A 17,484-nucleotide genomic window follows, 5' to 3' on the forward strand; every position below is an offset into this window, starting at 1 on the left:
TGTCTCCCCTTGGATTTTTAAGACAGGGTCTTACATATTCTGTCTTTGAACTTGATGTAGCCAAGGAGGACCTCGAACTTCTGGTCCTACTGCCTTCACCTCTAGAATGCTGGGATTATGGGATTGCAGGCGTGTTCCATTATGTCTGGTTACACACAGTGCCATGGACAGAACCCTGGAATTGGCACATGCTAAGAAACACTCCACCAACTAACCATATCTCCCTTCCCCCGGACCTTTTGAGATAGGGTCTCACTCTCAGTCCTAGCTGGCCTAGAGCTCCCAGTCATTTTCTTGCCTCGGTCTCCCTAGTGCTGGAATTAAGGCCTGAACCTCTATGGCCCATTCCATCTTACGTGGAAGCAGAAGTTTGGGAGGGTTTTTAAATTTTTTTTTCTTATTTTTAAACACGAGTTAGATCAAGCAAATTCTCATCTGCCTATTGATTCTTTGTGTTTGCTTCCTGTATAGTTCATTGTTCCTGTTATTTGTTCTTTTCTCTTTGGGGTTATCTCCTGTTCTTTGTGATCTGAAAGGATACTTTCAGGTACAAACTTTCTCACACTGATTTACAGAGAAAAGGAAACTTAGTTGCCTGTAGTCAGATCCCTCTTCCCAAACAAGGGTTGTCCCTGGGCCTGGAATCCCACTGTCAAAGCCGGTACTATGAAGCAAGAGTCAGCAAACTTAACCCCACAAACCACTGACTTCTGGAAATAAAGTTTCACTGGCACAGATCCACCCTCATTTGTTTAGACATCATCTGTGCGGATGCGGAATTCTCAAGACCTCAGAGTTAATCCTCCAGATTGCCTATGTAGATTATCAAGGGAAATGCTTGGGACCCTTTCCCTCACTCTGGACCAAGTCTTTGCTTGTGGCATGAAGTTACTACGTTGTGTACATTTTGAAGTGCTGGGATGGGCTAGCTTGGAGTAGGGTTGGTGTGTTGATCTAAAAGCTCATAAAAACATTGGCAAGTCCACACAGTTTACTATGTGTTCTCATGAATGCCAGAGACGATATAGCTAGGCTAACTCCATCTAGGGGCCAAGAGCCAGTACCCAAGGCTGTCTTACCCATCAACTGGTCACAAACTTTCTGTTTTCTAAAATATTAACCCAAATGCCCCAATTGCAGCCACCAAAGTCAATGACAGGGCAGTGGGCAAGTGCTCCTTGGGTGTTTATTACTCACAAGGCCCCTACCAAACTCTCTGAGATGCACAGAAGATACTCCCTTTTACATTCGAGGAAACTGAGGAACAGAAATATCTGTTTAGTTATTTTACTTTTGGCTCCAGGCTAGTGAGCAAACTCCATATGGACCCACTGTTTCAAGTTCAGAGGAAGTCTAGAGTCACCTGGGGCGGATCTGTCTCAGGGCTGTGAGGCGGCCCAAAAGGCAGCATGGAAGCAAATCTGGGATAAACAGACACAGCAGAGGTAGCTGGGTGAGGCACTGCTGATGGCACAGGCGGGGGTGGGGGGCAGGTACGAAGTTCTAATCTAGAGGGATTAAATACTTCAGAGGCAAGCAACCGAGAGTGGGCTCAGGGACTCCAATGCAAGGGTTTGGAAGGCTGACAGGGCCAGTCAGAGAAGACGCGCTCTCATGGGGACACTTATGGGACAAAGAGGAATCATAGGTTCTGTCAGTAAAGGAATTCAGTTGTTTGGTCACACTATTTTGGATCTTTGTCTTACAAACAGTACTCAGATTCTGGCTTTGGGTAGTGCGATCCTCTTGGCCTTTCTTTTAAAATTTTAAAAACTGGGCATCAAATATATGCAGTAACTCGTGAATACACTATGTATATAGATTCCCTCGCGATAACACCGCTATGATGAGGGGTCGCTCTACCCAACCTACTATACTGGGCCATTTTGCCTGCGTTTTAAAAACTAAGGCTAGACATGTGCTTCTGTGACCCCAACCAAGCCATACATCATTCCCGGCAGCTCAGAAGGCTCCAGGGACCCTTCAGTCGCTTCCTGCGCTGGAGTCGACGTTCGGCGGCCGTCTTTCCACCGAGCGTTTTGCCTCAGGCGCCACTCAGCTTCCGGCTTCCAAACCCAACCTGCCCCCGTTGAGGCACAAGCTCTCACTCTGTTGAAGCAACCCCGGGGTCCACAAAGGGATCCTCTGCAGAGGCCCGGGGTTTGTCGTAAGGGATATTCTACATCAACCTTTCCGGCCGCCGATCCCACTAAAGGCGGCGTCTCGCCTGCAGACAACATTCTCAGCGCACTAGGCCGACACCCTAATCAGTCAGGGGGTAGAATCTCAAGAGTCGAGGCAGGGTATTGCGAATTCCCAGGGGCGCGTGCGGGGGGGGGGGGGCGGGAGCGCGCGTCCAGCGGATCCCTGAGCCTTCCGGCAGGTGCCCCGCCCGCGTCTGGCGAGCGCACTCGGGCACAGGGCTCGGTCGGGTTACAGCTCGGACGAGCTCGGACGCGACAACCAAGACCCAGCAGAGCTGCTCCTGGGGTCGCGCCAGACAGATGCCCCGCTAGACCACGATGGTCGGTCCCGGAGTCCCGGGAAGGGAGCCGAAATACGGGACTCCGGACACATAGCGCGCAGCTCCGCGCCCCGCCCGGGCTCCTCTGCGCGTGCGCCACCCGCAATCTCGGTTTCGCACTCGGCACCCCGCCCCACACCGTTCCTACGGCGAACCGCGAGGCCCAAAGAGCCGCGGGCTGAGGGCGGGGCGTCGCGCTGAGGTCAGCGCGGCGGCGGTCGGCCCCGCGGTGGTTGGCTGCGCGGCGCTGGCCGCGCCCTGGTTGGCTTGCAGGTCGCGGGCTGGGCGGCCGGCCGGGCTGAGGTCGGGGCTCGGGCGCCGGCCGGGTTTCTGCTGTGTTCGGCTCCGCCGCGGTCCAGGTCGGCGACGGCGCGCGCGAGGGCGCGGCCAGGCGACTGAGGGCGGGGACGGCGTGCGGGCGTGCGGGCGGCGCCTAGGGGAGGAGATCGGCCCATGGACCCGCGGGGCCCGGTGCCCCAGACTCGGTGCCGCCGGGACGGAGCCCAAGATGTCGGCCTAGGCCCGGCTGCGACGACAAGGACTTTGCGGCTACTGGACGCCGGGGCGCGCGGCCGCTGGGCCGGGGAGTGCTGGCCCTGACGCCGGGGCGCACGGGCGGCGAGAGGCCGGCGCGTGGGGAGCGGGCCGCGCGACACCATGTCGGCCAAGGTGCGGCTCAAGAAGCTGGAGCAGCTGCTCCTGGACGGGCCGTGGCGCAATGAGAGCGCCCTGAGCGTGGAGACGCTGCTGGACGTGCTTGTGTGCCTCTACACCGAGTGCAGCCACTCGGCGCTGCGCCGCGACAAGTATGTGGCGGAGTTCCTCGAGTGGGGTGAGTAAGGTGCCACTCGCCCCTCCGCGCCTCTCGCTCCTCGTACTCGCGTCGGGCCTCCCTGGTCCTGCGCTCCGGAGCCACATCCTCCGTTCGCACTCCCCCCACTCCCGGCCATCGCCCTGGCCGCTTCCTAGACCCACCCTCCGTGTCTGGATATCATTTCCTGCAGCGCTCCCTGGGACATCCGCCCTGTCTCCGCCCGGGACTAGCCTTCGGGGTCCATAGTCGGGCCTGGAGTTACCCCTCCAGCCCTTTGCTCTGCCGGGTGGGAGGGCAGCCCCTCTGCCTTTTGCATCTCCTCCACTCCCGCCCCCGCCCGGTGGGCCTTCCAAATGCCTCGCCCGGCAGCCCAGCTCCGAGAGCTCCACCCAGGTGACAGCCTGTCCACATCCCCTTGATGTCCAGGGCCTGGGCATTCCCCTTTCTTTAGCACCCCAAGCGAATTTTACTGTTAAAAGCTTTATTTCAAATACACCATAGAAGAGCAAGTAGATATTCTCCCACTCCCGAATTATAATCGTGGCAGACTCTTGTGATATTGGAGGGGGTGGGCAGCTGGAACTGTCACTTAACTTTTCTTCATCTGACCTTGGTATCCGGTTCCTTTAGGAATCGAATGCAGTAATCGTAGGTCGGATAACCTATTGTGCTTCATTGGGACAAATGCTTGTTTATTGATGGGAATTTCCCAGACAGGGTAGAGTGTAAGGTGAAACACTTGCTTCATACCTCCCTTACATTCATTTCCCCAGAGACCCCCAGTTCCCTCACAAGGACTGACTGAGCAGGAGGAAATGAGGCTTAGGTTCGGGTCAGACTCTAAATCTTCCCCTCGGGTTGCTTTCGTCACTGGGCTAGGACTGTGCAGTTTGAACCAGTCATCTCTAATCTTTGGGACCGATAAAGCTGATATTTACAGGAGGAAATGCGTTCCACACGGAGGCCTCCTGCGCTCACAGTGGTGACTGGAATCAGAGCTGGAGTCACGGTAGTCTTTACTTCTGTCTGGTTGCCAGTCAGATGTTGCTGCATGTGAGAGCAGCTGGAGGAGGGCCCCTGCCTCAGGACACTCTGGGGCTTTGTTGTGTGGGGCCTCTGCTTTTGGTTACATAGAGGGCTGAGCCCTTAGCTGGGAATGCTGGCTTTCCGGGGACCTTTATCAGTGACATGATTTCCAGCTGGATAATGTACTGACTTCAGAGTTGCTTTGAAAGTGAGGTCTTTAGTGCATGCTGCAATCTGAGACTTCTCAATATTGGATTTGTCATTCTTTTCTGAGCACTGGGTCTTGAAATCCAGATAAGTCCGCAGTCAGGTTCAGCTGGTGCATGGCCTGTGAGTGAGCAATGAGAGGAGACAGCAAAGGGAAGGCTCATTTCCCAATGGGGTGTGGTCCAGGTGTCCTCTGGCCTGGGCCGTGCACAGTGCGTGGTAGGGATGGGCCAGAAAGTGGGTGCTCACCACTCGGCACTCCAGACTTTCCCGGGAGGAAGCTCTTCTCAGCATGTGAAGAGGTCAGATTTTGTAAGATCTGACCTTTCCAAATCTAAACAGAAGTTGTGTGCTATAGTGTAAGCATAGTTTTGAAATTATGTTTTGGCCCTTGGAAATTGTGATTACAAATAAATTATCCTCTTAGCTCAGTTCCTGCAGTGGTGTAAGCTTTTAATTAAGAGCAAACTGGGTGACACACCCCTAATCCCAGCATTTGGGAGGTAGAGACAGGAGGATGGGGACTTGAAGGTCAGCCTTAGCTACATTTGAGTTTGGAGCCAGTGTGGGCTATCTGAGAGACTGTTCCATAAACAACAACATAAAACAAATCAGAACAGAATGGTCTGTTAGATACAAGGTAGAATTTTAGTGAAGTGGTAACACAGTTTAGAGTGCGTGTACTCTTATGTATATCGCCGTGTACACTGTTGTAACATTGAAGTGGTGTGTCACCAGGAAAAACGCATGTGCAGGCATTGTCTAGGTGTGTTGGTGACAAAGCAAAGAATGGCCTTTCTAAAAAATTTGTTCTAGAATTCTGGTAGGTGAAGGGGCTTCAGTTTAGGAAGCATCAGGCTTGTTGAGATTTAGGGTTCTTCATTCTGCCTCTTTCAAAGTCTCTGACAGCACTGAAAATGCAGAGAGCCAGTCTCTCCTCCACCACACCAGTCCTGCTGAGTACCCAGTGACGAGTAGATAGGATTCTTGAGATTGGGAAGGGAAACGGGTGACTCAGCCCTTAAGAAACTTAAGGGAAACCTTTGAGGAAATTTGGGAAATAAAAGTAATAAAATGTTTTTGAAATGTAAAGATTATTCCTGCCGTCCATCGCCACCGTGTTTGTGTTGGATGCGTCGCTGCAGCTCTCTCTGTGGGAGTTCGACTTTACTTCCCTCTGATTGTGTTTATCCTTTGATTGCTTTCCTCTATGAAATTCCAGACCGTAATTAAAAGTTGGAAATACTGTACTTTGCATGTGTGTTTCTTCAAAAAATGTAAATAAGAAAGTGTTTGAAGCACAGCCTATGAAACACTTTAAAGTCCCCACTGGTAAATAGTAACACATACAAGCACCCAGTGTGCTGGCTCCCTCTGTGTGTGTTACATCAAAGTGTGTTTTCCCGTGCTGAGTAGTTTTTCACAGTTCAGAGTGCAGTTTGAAAGAGCAGTTGTTTGGAATCCCAGCGTGCCTCACTGCACAGACCTCTGTGTGGCTTATAGACCAGGAGACAAAAGTCATGGCTCCCCAGTTCCCTGTCGGGCATCTTCTCTTGCTGTGTGCTACCCCTTAATAAATAGAGTTAATCTTTTTATCCTTCTGGTTAGTTAGTTCCTTGTAGTTTTTTTTTTTCTTCTTTTGGATTTTTAAGACAGGGTTTCTCTGTGCAGACCAGGCGAATTCAGAGATCTGCCTGCCCCTGCCTCTTGAGTGCTGGGTTAAAGGTGTCTGCCATCACCCCCACTAAGCAGATTTTTATGTCTTTAATTATCCACCCCCTTTGTTTTAATGTATGGGTGTTTAATATGCATGAATGTATGTGTACCGTATGTATGCTGTGCCCTCAGAGGCCAGAAAAGGGTGTCAAAACCCTGGGACTAGACTTACAGACAGCTGTGAGCTGTCTTGTGGGTACTGGGAGTTAAACCTTAATCCTCCAGAAGAGTAACCAATGCTCTTAACTTGAGTCATTTCTCAAGCTCCTTTAAAATATATATATTTTTAATCTTGTGTGCACACAGGGATGTGTGCCATAGTGCATGTGTGGAGGTCAGAGGGCATCTGACAGGTGAGAGTCCTGGGGACGGAACTCAGGTCGTCAAGCTTGATGACAACCACTTTTGCATTAAGTTGCTTCACCCATCCCACTTAATGGTTTTCTCGACACCAGTGTGACCATATTTTCTCTTCTTGATTGAGCTATGTGCCCAGCCCAGTATGACCAGGTAAGGGCCACCGTGTTTAGTAAATAAGACCTGATAGTGCTAAGCATCAGGTACCGAATAACTTAAGATTTCTCTGAATAAGATGTATGTGGAATATAGTGAGTCTTTCTCTGTCTTGCCAGCTCCCGAATGGCGACTTTGCTTAAGCTTGTCCCACTAGCTCTTATAACTTAAATTAACCCATTTATATTAATTTATGTTTTGCCTCATGCCTTTTAACCTTTCATTCTGTATGTCCTACCTCCCTCCATGTCCACCTCCGTCTCTCTCTGCTCGGAAGTCCTGCCTATACCTCCTGCGTAGATGCTGCCGTTCGGCTTGTCATTACACCAGTCACAGTAATACATCCTCACACAGTGTACAAATATCCTACAGCAGTGGAACATGAAATTTTTTCCCCCTAAGACAGGTAGTCCTGGCTCTCCTGGAACTCCCTCTGTAGACCAGACTGGCCTCGAACTCAGAAATCCTCCTGCCCCTGTCTCAAGTGCTGGGATTAAAGTCTTGTACCACTACTGCCTGGCTAAAATTGCAATGTTTCTGTCTTTTTTTGTTTGTTTCTCCCAGTGAAAATACTTTTTAAAATAAGAGATTTAAGAAACATCTTTTAAAAAGTTCCAAATTGGAGGGAAATGTTGGGACTGCATGATAAAAAAAAAAAAGGCTCGTGTAATTTCGATTTTTATAAATAGCTCTTTGAAGTGGTATTGACCGTGGGTTGAAGGCGTGAGATGGGATAGTGGAAACACTGAAACATTAACAGGCGGTCTTGCTTTGTCCCTCCTCACACCATGCCATGGGCAGTGACACCACAGAGCTGAGCCTGCTATAGAGCTGGCAGGTGGGTGCTCTCCTGGCTCCTGCTTCTTGTCAGGATCCAGGTGCCCAGGTTGCCTAGCTGGGCATCAGAAATGTGTGATCAACTGACAAGTGGGCAAGAACGGGCTAAGGAGATCCAGTGTGTTTCTTGTTAAAGAGGGTGAAGGCACACCAGAACCAGAGGCAGATTGATCTCTGTGAGTTCAAGGCCAGTCTGGTCTACAGAGTGAGTTCCAGGGCAGCCTGGGCTACACAGAGAAATCCTGTCTTGAAAAAAGAGGAGAAAATATTTTTAAATTTAAAAAAAATTATCTATTTTGTGACTATGCATATATGCCACCAGGTGTGGCGGTCAGCGTGTTGACAGCTTGTGCGGGTGAGCTCTCCCCCTCCACTCTGAGTTCTGGGGATCATCTTAGGTCATTGGGATTCCTAGGGAGAGCCCTACCTGTTGAGTCTTCTCACTGGCCCCAGAAAGTTCTTTTTGAGACTGGTGACTTTAATAGGTTCTTGTTAGATGAGAGATGAGACCAAATATAGGTTTTACCTTTTTCTTTTCTTTTCTTTTCTTTTCTTTTTTAGAATTTAAAAACTGGAGAGGGATTTGGCTCAGTTGGTAGAGTATTTGCCTGGCACGTGTGAAACCCTGGTTTCAGTCTCTGTTCCTGTAAACTTGGCCTGGTGGTGGCTACCTGTGAGCCTAGTGCTGAGGAGGTCAACCTTGACTGTGTAGCTAGGTACGGGAGACCCTGGGCCCAGAAAGAACTTTTGAACATTGAAACAGCATAGCCACGTCATCCTGTTTGAATCTGTGATGAGACACACCTGGGTCCTTTTCCACTTTGATGTTTAATTATTTATTTTTAAAAATGTTACTCTGTGTGTGGATGGGTGGGTACATCAGTGCCACAGTGCATGTGTGGAGGTCAAAAGAAGGCCTTTGAATCCTGTCTCTCTCCCCACAACTGAGCCCTGGGGATTAAATATAAGATCAGGTTTGGTGGCAGAGTACCTTTACCTACCCTCTGAGCCATTTCACTGACCCTTACTTATTTCTAACTTTTATTTATTTTGAGATGGGGTGGTGGTGGTACGTAATTCAACTGGCCTGGAGTTCTGTGTAGACAAGGATGACCTTGGACTTTTAATCTCTTGCCTCTGTCCTGTGCTGGGTCACGGCAGGATCACAGACATGGGTCACCACGCCCAGCTTTTGCTGAGATTTTATTCTGGATTCCTGGGATACTGTGTAATGACAGGATCTCAGGAGGTGTGCGTGAGATCTCATACCTGTCCTTACTGAAGGAAGAGCCATGTTCCTCAGTAGAAAGTCCTAAGTGTTTTGGCAGTGTGATGTATTTAGGACAGTTCTCTTTCCTTTTGTGGGGAGGGACTATAGCTCCTCACAGTAAATTTTTCACAATTTATTTAGTTTTAAAATCTACCAGAAAAGGCTGGGCAGTGGTGGCGCACGCCTTTAATCCCAGCAGTCAGGAGGCGGAGGCAGGGGGATCTCTGAGTTTGAGGCCAGACTGTTCTACAAAGTTAGATCCAGGACGGCCAACAAACTACCAGAAGAAGCTCTTGTATGCACGAACAGAATAGATACTACCTATGAGGTATAGGTTGTTCCTTTGAGTTTGATTTTAAACAGTCTGTGTTGACAATTAGGTTTTGGTTTGTTTCATTGACTGATGGGTAACTGACAACTGTTTTTAGATGAACATTGTCCAAAAAAGATTATTGGGCACTTTGGATTGTTTTTTGTTGTTGTTTTTTTTTGTTTGTTTGTTTTGTTCTTAGGAATGTGTTAAAAATTCAGAAATTTTGAATTATTTCATTCAAATTCTGTCCTGCATTGGAGCTCTTGTGATACTTCTCCCTCTCTGCTGATCCTAACTTCATTGAGTCCATGACTCCTGTGGTTTCCAGACAGGAATTTTGAGACTCTGGAACCTGTCGCGGTTCATGCTCCTCTCCCTTGAGTGAACAGGTTATAAACATTCCCTGTAGTTCATTTCAGCCCTGTGGGACTCTCACTCAGGACTACAGTTGTCCTTGGGCCTCCTGGATTCTGGTTGCTGGTTGATTTTTAGCTTTTTTCTTTGGGTTCCCTTTGGCCCTGGCTTAGCTAAAGCTCTTGACCCTAGATGTAAGTGGGTGCTTTTCCAATGTTAAGAGCCTCTGCAGGAACCGGGCAGTGGTGGTGCACACCTTTAATCCCAGCACTTGGGAGACAGAGGCAGGCAGAACTCTGTGAGTTTGAGGCCAGCCTGGGCTACAGAGTGAGTACCAGAGCACCTAGGGCTATACAGAGAAACCCTGTCTCAAAAAACTCTTGCTTTTCAGGTCATTACTTTTTCTCTTAAAACCTCTTGCAATGCTTCATAATGTTGCCTTGTTAAATTGTCTGAATCCCAGTCAGTGCGAGAGTTTAAAATGGACTTAAAGACCTGTGTAATCCTAGTTTTAAAAGTTAGGTTAACATTTCTGGTAAGATACCCTGGAGTGATTTTCTTTACATTTAAATTTACCTTCGTTAGTGTGGTCCATTCATGTAAAGCCAAGTAGAGGTGTGGAATTGAAACATAAACCAGCAGCCTCTTTGCTACCTCTACCTCAGATTCCTTTTGTCTCCTATTTCTGCTTATGAGATAGGATCACACTTCACTGCTAGCTGTGGAGATGAAAACTGAGAAACATGGAGCCAAGGCTGCATTCAGTAGCATGTCAAACCGGGATGTCATGGTCCAGGACTAGTAGGACACCTTGTTCTTAGGAGTGACCAGGGCTGAAGAGGTAGATGAGACGGTTCGGTGGTTAAGAGCGCTGACTGCTTTCCCAGAGGACCTGGGTTCAGTTCCAGAGGATCTGATGCCCTCTTCTGGCCTCTGAGGGTTTCACCACGTGTGGTATGCAAATACACATGCCCACAAAACACCCATACACACTAAAAAGAAAAAAAGTGTTAGGATTTGGGCCTGTCAGGTGGTGGCCAGCCCTTGGATCTCAGGCGGTAGGGTGGGGGTTACTATGGAAAACCCTTGGGTGTCCATGGCTGTGTATTTAGCAGTCCCTGGCTCACTTCCTCCCACATAGCATGCTTGTTAGGTGCTCCCAACCTTCCTTTGGGTATCACCACCTGCTCCAGTGTCTCAGGACTCCTGCATCCCTCTCCTCCACTGCCCTGGAGACAGGCTTTGCCTTCCGTCTCCCTTTCCAAACACTGCTGCATAACTTGGCTTACACTGATATTCAGTGTTGTCGTTCTTACCATAGGTGAGCCCTGTCACAGCTAACCTATAGACAGTAGGGTTAATAGGGCATCTTTTCTAAGACAGGAAAGTTTTTTATGTGATTGGAGTGAATTATTTGCCTTTTTGCTTGAGTTTCAGTCAACAGACCTTAATTTCATACTAGGTTTTTATTTTATTTACTAGGTGTTCTTGTTCTTTTTAAACATCTTGTTTTTGCTTTATGAAGGTAATATCTTCTAAACATTTTTATGTTTTTTGTTGACTTATGCACACATATTTGTTGCACAGATATTTTCTTTTTTCATTCTTGTTTCTCTTTGTGTGATGTATGTGTGTGTGTTCTGTGTGTATGTGAATGTGCATATGTGAGCACACTCCTGTGTAGAGGCTACAGATCAACATTGGATGTCTTTTCTATTGTTCTCTACTGTATTTTTTGAAACAGTCTGTAGTGCATTTTCTAGTTGGTCTTAATAATAGAAGCCTGGAGTCAGATATTAGTGGGCGAAAACTGAAAGATCAGAGAAGCAGAGCAGCCAGTCGCTAGTTCTTACCTCTATGAAATCCTCAGACTGAATGCAGTGAGCTCCTGTCTCCTCCCGATTTATATTCCTCTCTCTATGCAGCTATGTCCCTTCCTGTCTCCACTTCTCTAGTGCTGGGATTAAAGGTGTGTGACTCCCAAGTACTGGAATTAAAGGTGTGAGCCACCACTGCCAGGCTCTGTTTCTCTTTTAGACTGGATCAATTTCCCGTGTAGCCCAGGGTGGCCTTTAACTCACAGAGATCCCTCCACCTCTGCCTCCTGAGTGCTGGGATTAAAGGCGTGCACCACCACTGCCTGGCCTCTCTGGCTAACTGGTGGCTAGCTCTGCACTCTGATCTTCAGGCAAGCTTTATTTGTTAGAGCACAAACATGATATCACCACCACAACAGTGTGTTTACTGAACCTGGAGCTCTCAAACTGCTCGACTAGTTGGGCAGTGAGCTCTAGGGATATACTGCCTCTGCTCCCCATGCTGGGGTTACAGTCTGTGTCATGCCAGTTTTTCCATGGGTGCTGGGATTTGAGCACAGGTCCTCATGCTTGCTCAGCTGCTCTTTACGCTCTGAACCCTCTCCATCCCCATCCTTCCCTCCTCCCTCTCTCTCTCTCCCTCCCTCCCTCCCTCCCTCCCTCCCTCCCTCCCTCCCTAAGACAGGTCTCACCGGGTTGCCCAGGCTGGTTTCAGACCCCACAGCTCTGAGGTCACATACTCTCTAGTTTCAGGAGTTGTCTCCAGGTTCCTCTTTTCCTGTCCTTGCTTTGGTCTTTGGAGAGGCTCTTTTCCCACATCTTCTGGTTTGGATTGTCTGTCTGTCTGTACTTATATATTGTCTGATTAGAACTCAGTATCACTGACAGACTGGAAACCTTGTGTCTCACCTTTAAGAGACCGGATGTGGAGGCTGGAGAGATGTTCAATATAGAGAGCACATCCTATTCTAGAAGACTCCAGTTGGTTCCCATCATCTACGTAGGGTGACTCACAGATGGCTGTAACTCCAGCTCCAAGGGATCTGATGTTCTTTTCTGTGTGAACATCAGTACACTTTGTGGCATGTACTCATACAGACTCATATAAACACCCCCTTGGGGGGAGTTTCCATGTATAACAGCCCTGGCTGTCCTGGAACTCACTGTGTAGACCAGGCTGGCTTCAAACTCACAGAGATCTGCCTGCTTCTGCCTCGTGAGTACTGGGACTAAAGTCATGTGTCACCATACCCAGTCCAATAAAATCCAAACAAACAAACAAACAAATGAATACAAAGGATGTGACCTGTCAGTGTGATTGACAGTCCACAACTTGGTAATTTGCTAGCATAATTTTCTCTTTGTCTTGAAAGTTTCCTCAGAGAGGCACTCCCTTCTCTGTCTGGTAGCAAAGTGGAAAGTAGCTGTGGTAGCCTGGGAAGGTGAAGTGGAGGAGGGTGGTGGGTAGGGCAGACTGAGGAACAGCTACAGGCCGATGCCAGTCCCGCTTTCTGCCATTGCTGCTCAGCTCTGTGGTGGAACCTGGTGATCGCCCCACACTGCCTCAAGCACAGACACGGGTTTCAGGTTTGCAGCTCTGCTAGCGTCCGCTTGTCAGTCAGCTTTCCCAGAGTTGCATGCGCACGGCCAGGCTGCTGTTACTTCTCATTTCTCATCCCATGGTTATTTTTTTCAGGGCTGTGGCCTTATGCATATTAGTCACACTGCACCAATGAACTATATCCCTATCTCCACAAAATATTATGAAGGACCCAGGATTGCCAGTACTACACTGGTGAACAGAACAAAATTCCTGTTCTCCAGAAGCTCGGCTTGTCTCTGAGACTCAATCCCTATGAAGCTTGCATATTCAGATTGAGGTGGAGTCTTCTGACTGTAGGTAAAAGGGTGTACTGTGTGTGGCCCTGCACATGTATGTAGCTGTGGGTGGAGTCTTCTGACTGTAGGTGAAGGGTGTACTGTGTGTGGCCCTGCACATGTATGTAGCTGTGGGTAGAGTCTTCTGACTGTAGGTGAAGGGTGTACTATGTGTGACCCTGCACACATGGCCTTGGAGTCTTGTGCTTACTCTGCCCTTTGATTTGGATACATTGCTTTTTCAGTTTTTATTGTAATCCATTTTCTTGAAAGGAACCCAGGTTGAGTAAAAGGAGGAAATGGACATAAGGGAGTCAGACTTGCACTGGAAGACAGAGATTGAGGGGGGACAGCTAAGAGGGATGAAGGATGGAGGGGCACCAGGCTGTGCTGAAAGTCTCAAAAGGGTGTCTGGCAGTTCCTGCTTTCTCTGGTGGCCAAGAAGACAAGGGGGCTCAAGGGTGCCCTTTCTCCCTCTCTTTTTCCTTCTTTCCTTTCTTCCTCCTTTCTTCCTTTCTCTTTTCTTTGAAGGTAGGTGGGGCGGTACACATCTCTAATATCAGAGCTGAGAGATAGAAATTGGAGGATTAGGAGGCTGGTGTGGGGACACTTGATGGCTAGCTAGCTAAACCATATTGGTGAGCTCCATTTTGTAAGAGACCCCTGCCTGAGAAGGAGCAGGTGAGGTGTTGACACCTGACCCCTAGCTGCCACCTGCTCACACATGGGGTTTATGCACCTGCATACACACTGTACACACATAGACCACACAAGCATACACTCACTATACACACATAGACCACACAAGCATACACTCACTATACACACATAAACCACACAAGCATACACTGTACACACATGCACCACACAAGCATACACTGTACACACATGCACCACACAAGCATGCATTGTACACACATACACCACACAAATGTATACAGAAAACCCTCACAACCCCAGGTATACAGCTCAGTAGTTCTTAGTTGTGCAGTTGCTCATGTACCGGCAGAGCATTTCACTGCCTCACTGGGAAGCTAGTGTGAGCTAGTGACCCCCAGCTGGCCTTCTGCCACATTAGCTCCAAGCAGTCACCGAGCTACTTCCTTACACATTTGTTTATGCTACACTGTGGTTAACACCAACCCCCAACCCCCAACCCCCAACCCTCAGGTTTGCTCTGTATCTCAGGCTGGTATTAAACTCATGGTGAACCTCCTGTCTCATCCGCCCTAGTACAAGGTGAACTAACCGAGAACGGCTTGCCTAGCTTTTTCACTAGCATGTTTTCAGGGTTCCTCCTATGATATTCATTCCTTCCTTTTCATCGCTGACTGCTATTCCATTGTACAGCAAATCCACACTTTGTTCATCAATCGATGGGCATTTGGTTTTCTCTTGTCTATTAGGAGTAATGTATTATAATATTGGTGTACAGCTCTTGTGTGGACATGTGTTTTTGTTTCTCTTGGGTCGTGGGATGGCAGCTCTGTTTTTGGTGTTTTGAGGACCGTCCAGATTGTTGTTCATGGCAGCTGACAGCAGCACAGGCTTGCCCTAGTCTCATCCTCCTGCATGCAGTCTGTTCTGCTTATCGGTGTGGGCAGGTCCTCATTGTTGATTTGATGATGTGCTTCTCATTAGTGGCTCGTGATGTTGCATACCTTTTCCTCTGTCTGTTGGCTGTTTGTCCATCTGTCTTTTTTAAATCAGATTCTTTGCGAATTGAAAATTGAATCAAATTTCATTGTTGAGTTTTGAGTCATTTATAGGATATATATATCAAACACATAATTGCTCCTGGTCTCTGGGACTTCAGTTTGCTTTTCCCCCTTGTCTTTTGAAGCAAAGGTTAAGTTGGATGAAGTCCAGTTTTCTTTTTTTTTAGTTGCTTTTGGTTTCACAACTAAAAAGTCATTTCCAAATCTGAAGTCACAAAGTTTTGCGCCTGTTCTTGCTTCCCTTCCTTCGCCTTCTCCTCTCCCTCTTTCCTTTTTTGGTTAGTTTGTATTCAGGCATGGTTTTCTTATGTAGCTAGCTCAGGCAGGCTGTGAACTCACTTCTGTACCAGCCTTATTATGTCTTGAGACAGGGTCTCTCTCTGTAGCCCTGGCTGTTCTGAACTCACTATGGAGACCAGGCTGGCCTCAAACTCAGAGAGATCCACCTGCCTCAGCCTCCTGAGTGCTGGGATTAAAGGTGTGCATCACCCCTCTGAGGATGGAACTGCACACCTTCTCCCCTGTGCTCAGCATCTGCGGCTGTAGCTCACAATACTGCATAAGCCTGCTGGGGCTGAGGTGAGATCTGACCACTGTGCCTAGGCTGCCTTTTTTTAAAACAAATATTATCATTTTATCACTTAGATTTGGGTCTTCGATTACCTTTTTATATGTTCGTTTATTTGTCTATGAATATCCAGTTCAACCATTTGTTGAACAATTTAGTTTCCTCCACTGAATGATCTTGGAGTCTGTGTTTTGAATTCAAAGCATTCTCCGTATACTCATTTGTTTGGATATTTGGTCCCCAACTAGTGTCAATGTTTTTGGAGACTGTAGAATCTTGAGGAGCTGGGGCCTTTCTGAAGAAGTTTGTCAGCACTGAGACTTAGGGATGAGCCTTGCCTGGTGCACTCCCGAGTTCGCCTTCTCCCTGACTGCCACTGGAGTGCAGTGTAACCAACCTCCCAAGTCTCACCGCCATCCGCTCTGGATCCTCTCAAACTGCCAGTCAAAAGAAACCCTTCCTCCCTTGAGACCTTTCAGATGTTCTGCTCAGCTGTAGGAGAGTTGAGTCATTTGTAAATGTGTGGGTTTGTTTGTAAATTTTCAGCTCTCCTTTTGTTGTTTATGCAGTTGTCTCAGTAGCTCACTGATACTGTTACTGTGTAGTCAGGTGCTGACATTAGGACCTTGAGTGCTCCAGCTTTGTTCTTTTTAAGATGGTTCGACTACTTGGGGTTCCCTGGGTTCCCGGTGGGACTAGGAGACTGCATGGTCTGCCTGGAGGACTGCATCCTGAGGGTAGTGAGGCTGTCTGCTGATGAGCACCTATCTTCCTGTTCACAGAGACTGTCAACATATGTGACATAAACCTGTTATTCTGACTATTATATATTCAATTCAGCATTTGTTCACAATTCAGGATTCCCTTTCCACTCCATTATAAATGGAAATTGTTTTCTCAACTTTATTTTTTGATTTTTCATTGTAAATCTAAAAATACAGCTTATTTTGTATATTGATCTTGAGCCCTACAGATTGCTGAATGAATTCCCTTATTCTAATAGTTTCTGTATGCTGGAGTTGGAATGCAGGAATTTTTTTATTGATGTTTTATTTTTTTAGAATTTTATGGAGTTGTGGTGAAATGGAGGCAGAGGCAGGGGGATCTCTTTATTCAAGACCAGTCTAATCTGTACAGTGATCCTGCCTCAAAAAACAAACCAAAAAGCCAGATGTGGTGGTACACATTTTAAGTTTCAGCACTTGGGAGGCAGAGGCAGGTGGATCTCTCTTATTGAGGCCAGTCTGGTCTAAAGAGCAAGTTCTAAGACAGCCAGGGCTACATAAAGAGACCCTGTCTTAAATAACAATTAAAAATTTAAAAAAAAATTAATTTGGATGTGTATGAGTGTTTTGCCTGCATATATTGTGTACCATGTGCACACAATGCCTAGGAAGCCGGAAGAGGGCATCGGTTCCCCGGGACTGGAGTTGCACAGTTGTGAGCTACTGTTTGGGTGCTGGGAATTGAACCTCAGTCCTTTGGAAGGGCAGCTACTGCTTTTAGTCATCAAGCCATTTCTCTAGCCCCCAGTGCTGAGAAGTTTTATTCTGTGAGACTGGGCGTGGTGGTGCAAGCTCTGGGCCAGCTTGGTCTCCGTAGTGAGACCTTTGTTGAGAAACAAAGGAAAACAAAACAATAACAGCCCTCTCCTGAATTCTACCATTTGCTGAAAAGGAAATCTGCTTTTTTACAATTTGGGTGCCGTTGATTTCTTCACTCGTGCTGGCAGGGACCCGGTACACTGTGAAGTAGACGCGCGTGCTGTCAGCTCAGGTTCCGTGGACGTCTCCGGAGTGTGGAGCGTCCCTGTGTGATGAAAGGATGCTGGGGTTTTGCCCTGTGCATTTTCTGCATCTGTTGAAATAATTCTCAGTTTTCTTTTTCTAATATCTTACATCTAATATCTTACACATCATACTGTAAGTT

The 17,484-nt window shown here is 47.8% G+C and overlaps 1 protein-coding gene across 2 annotated transcripts in view; it reads left to right on the forward strand.

The window, feature by feature from the left end:
• The first annotated feature begins 2,852 nt into the window (after window positions 1–2,852).
• The window catches only part of Cdc42bpb (CDC42 binding protein kinase beta), a 100,919-nt gene continuing 86,287 nt past the window's right edge, over window positions 2,853–17,484 (forward strand). The window contains exon 1 of one of the 2 annotated variants that reach the window (XM_048431346.3): window positions 2,853–3,356. In XM_048431346.3, the coding sequence (XP_048287303.3) occupies window positions 3,182–3,356 (175 nt within the window). In that variant the 5' untranslated portion in view covers window positions 2,853–3,181. The remainder of the gene's footprint in view (window positions 3,357–17,484) is intronic. The other variant, XM_048431347.3, reaches the window with a different exon arrangement.

Source organism: Myodes glareolus, chromosome 11, assembly GCF_982192425.1.
Source record: "Myodes glareolus chromosome 11, mMyoGla1.1, whole genome shotgun sequence".
NCBI classification, from domain to species: domain Eukaryota; kingdom Metazoa; phylum Chordata; class Mammalia; order Rodentia; family Cricetidae; genus Myodes; species Myodes glareolus.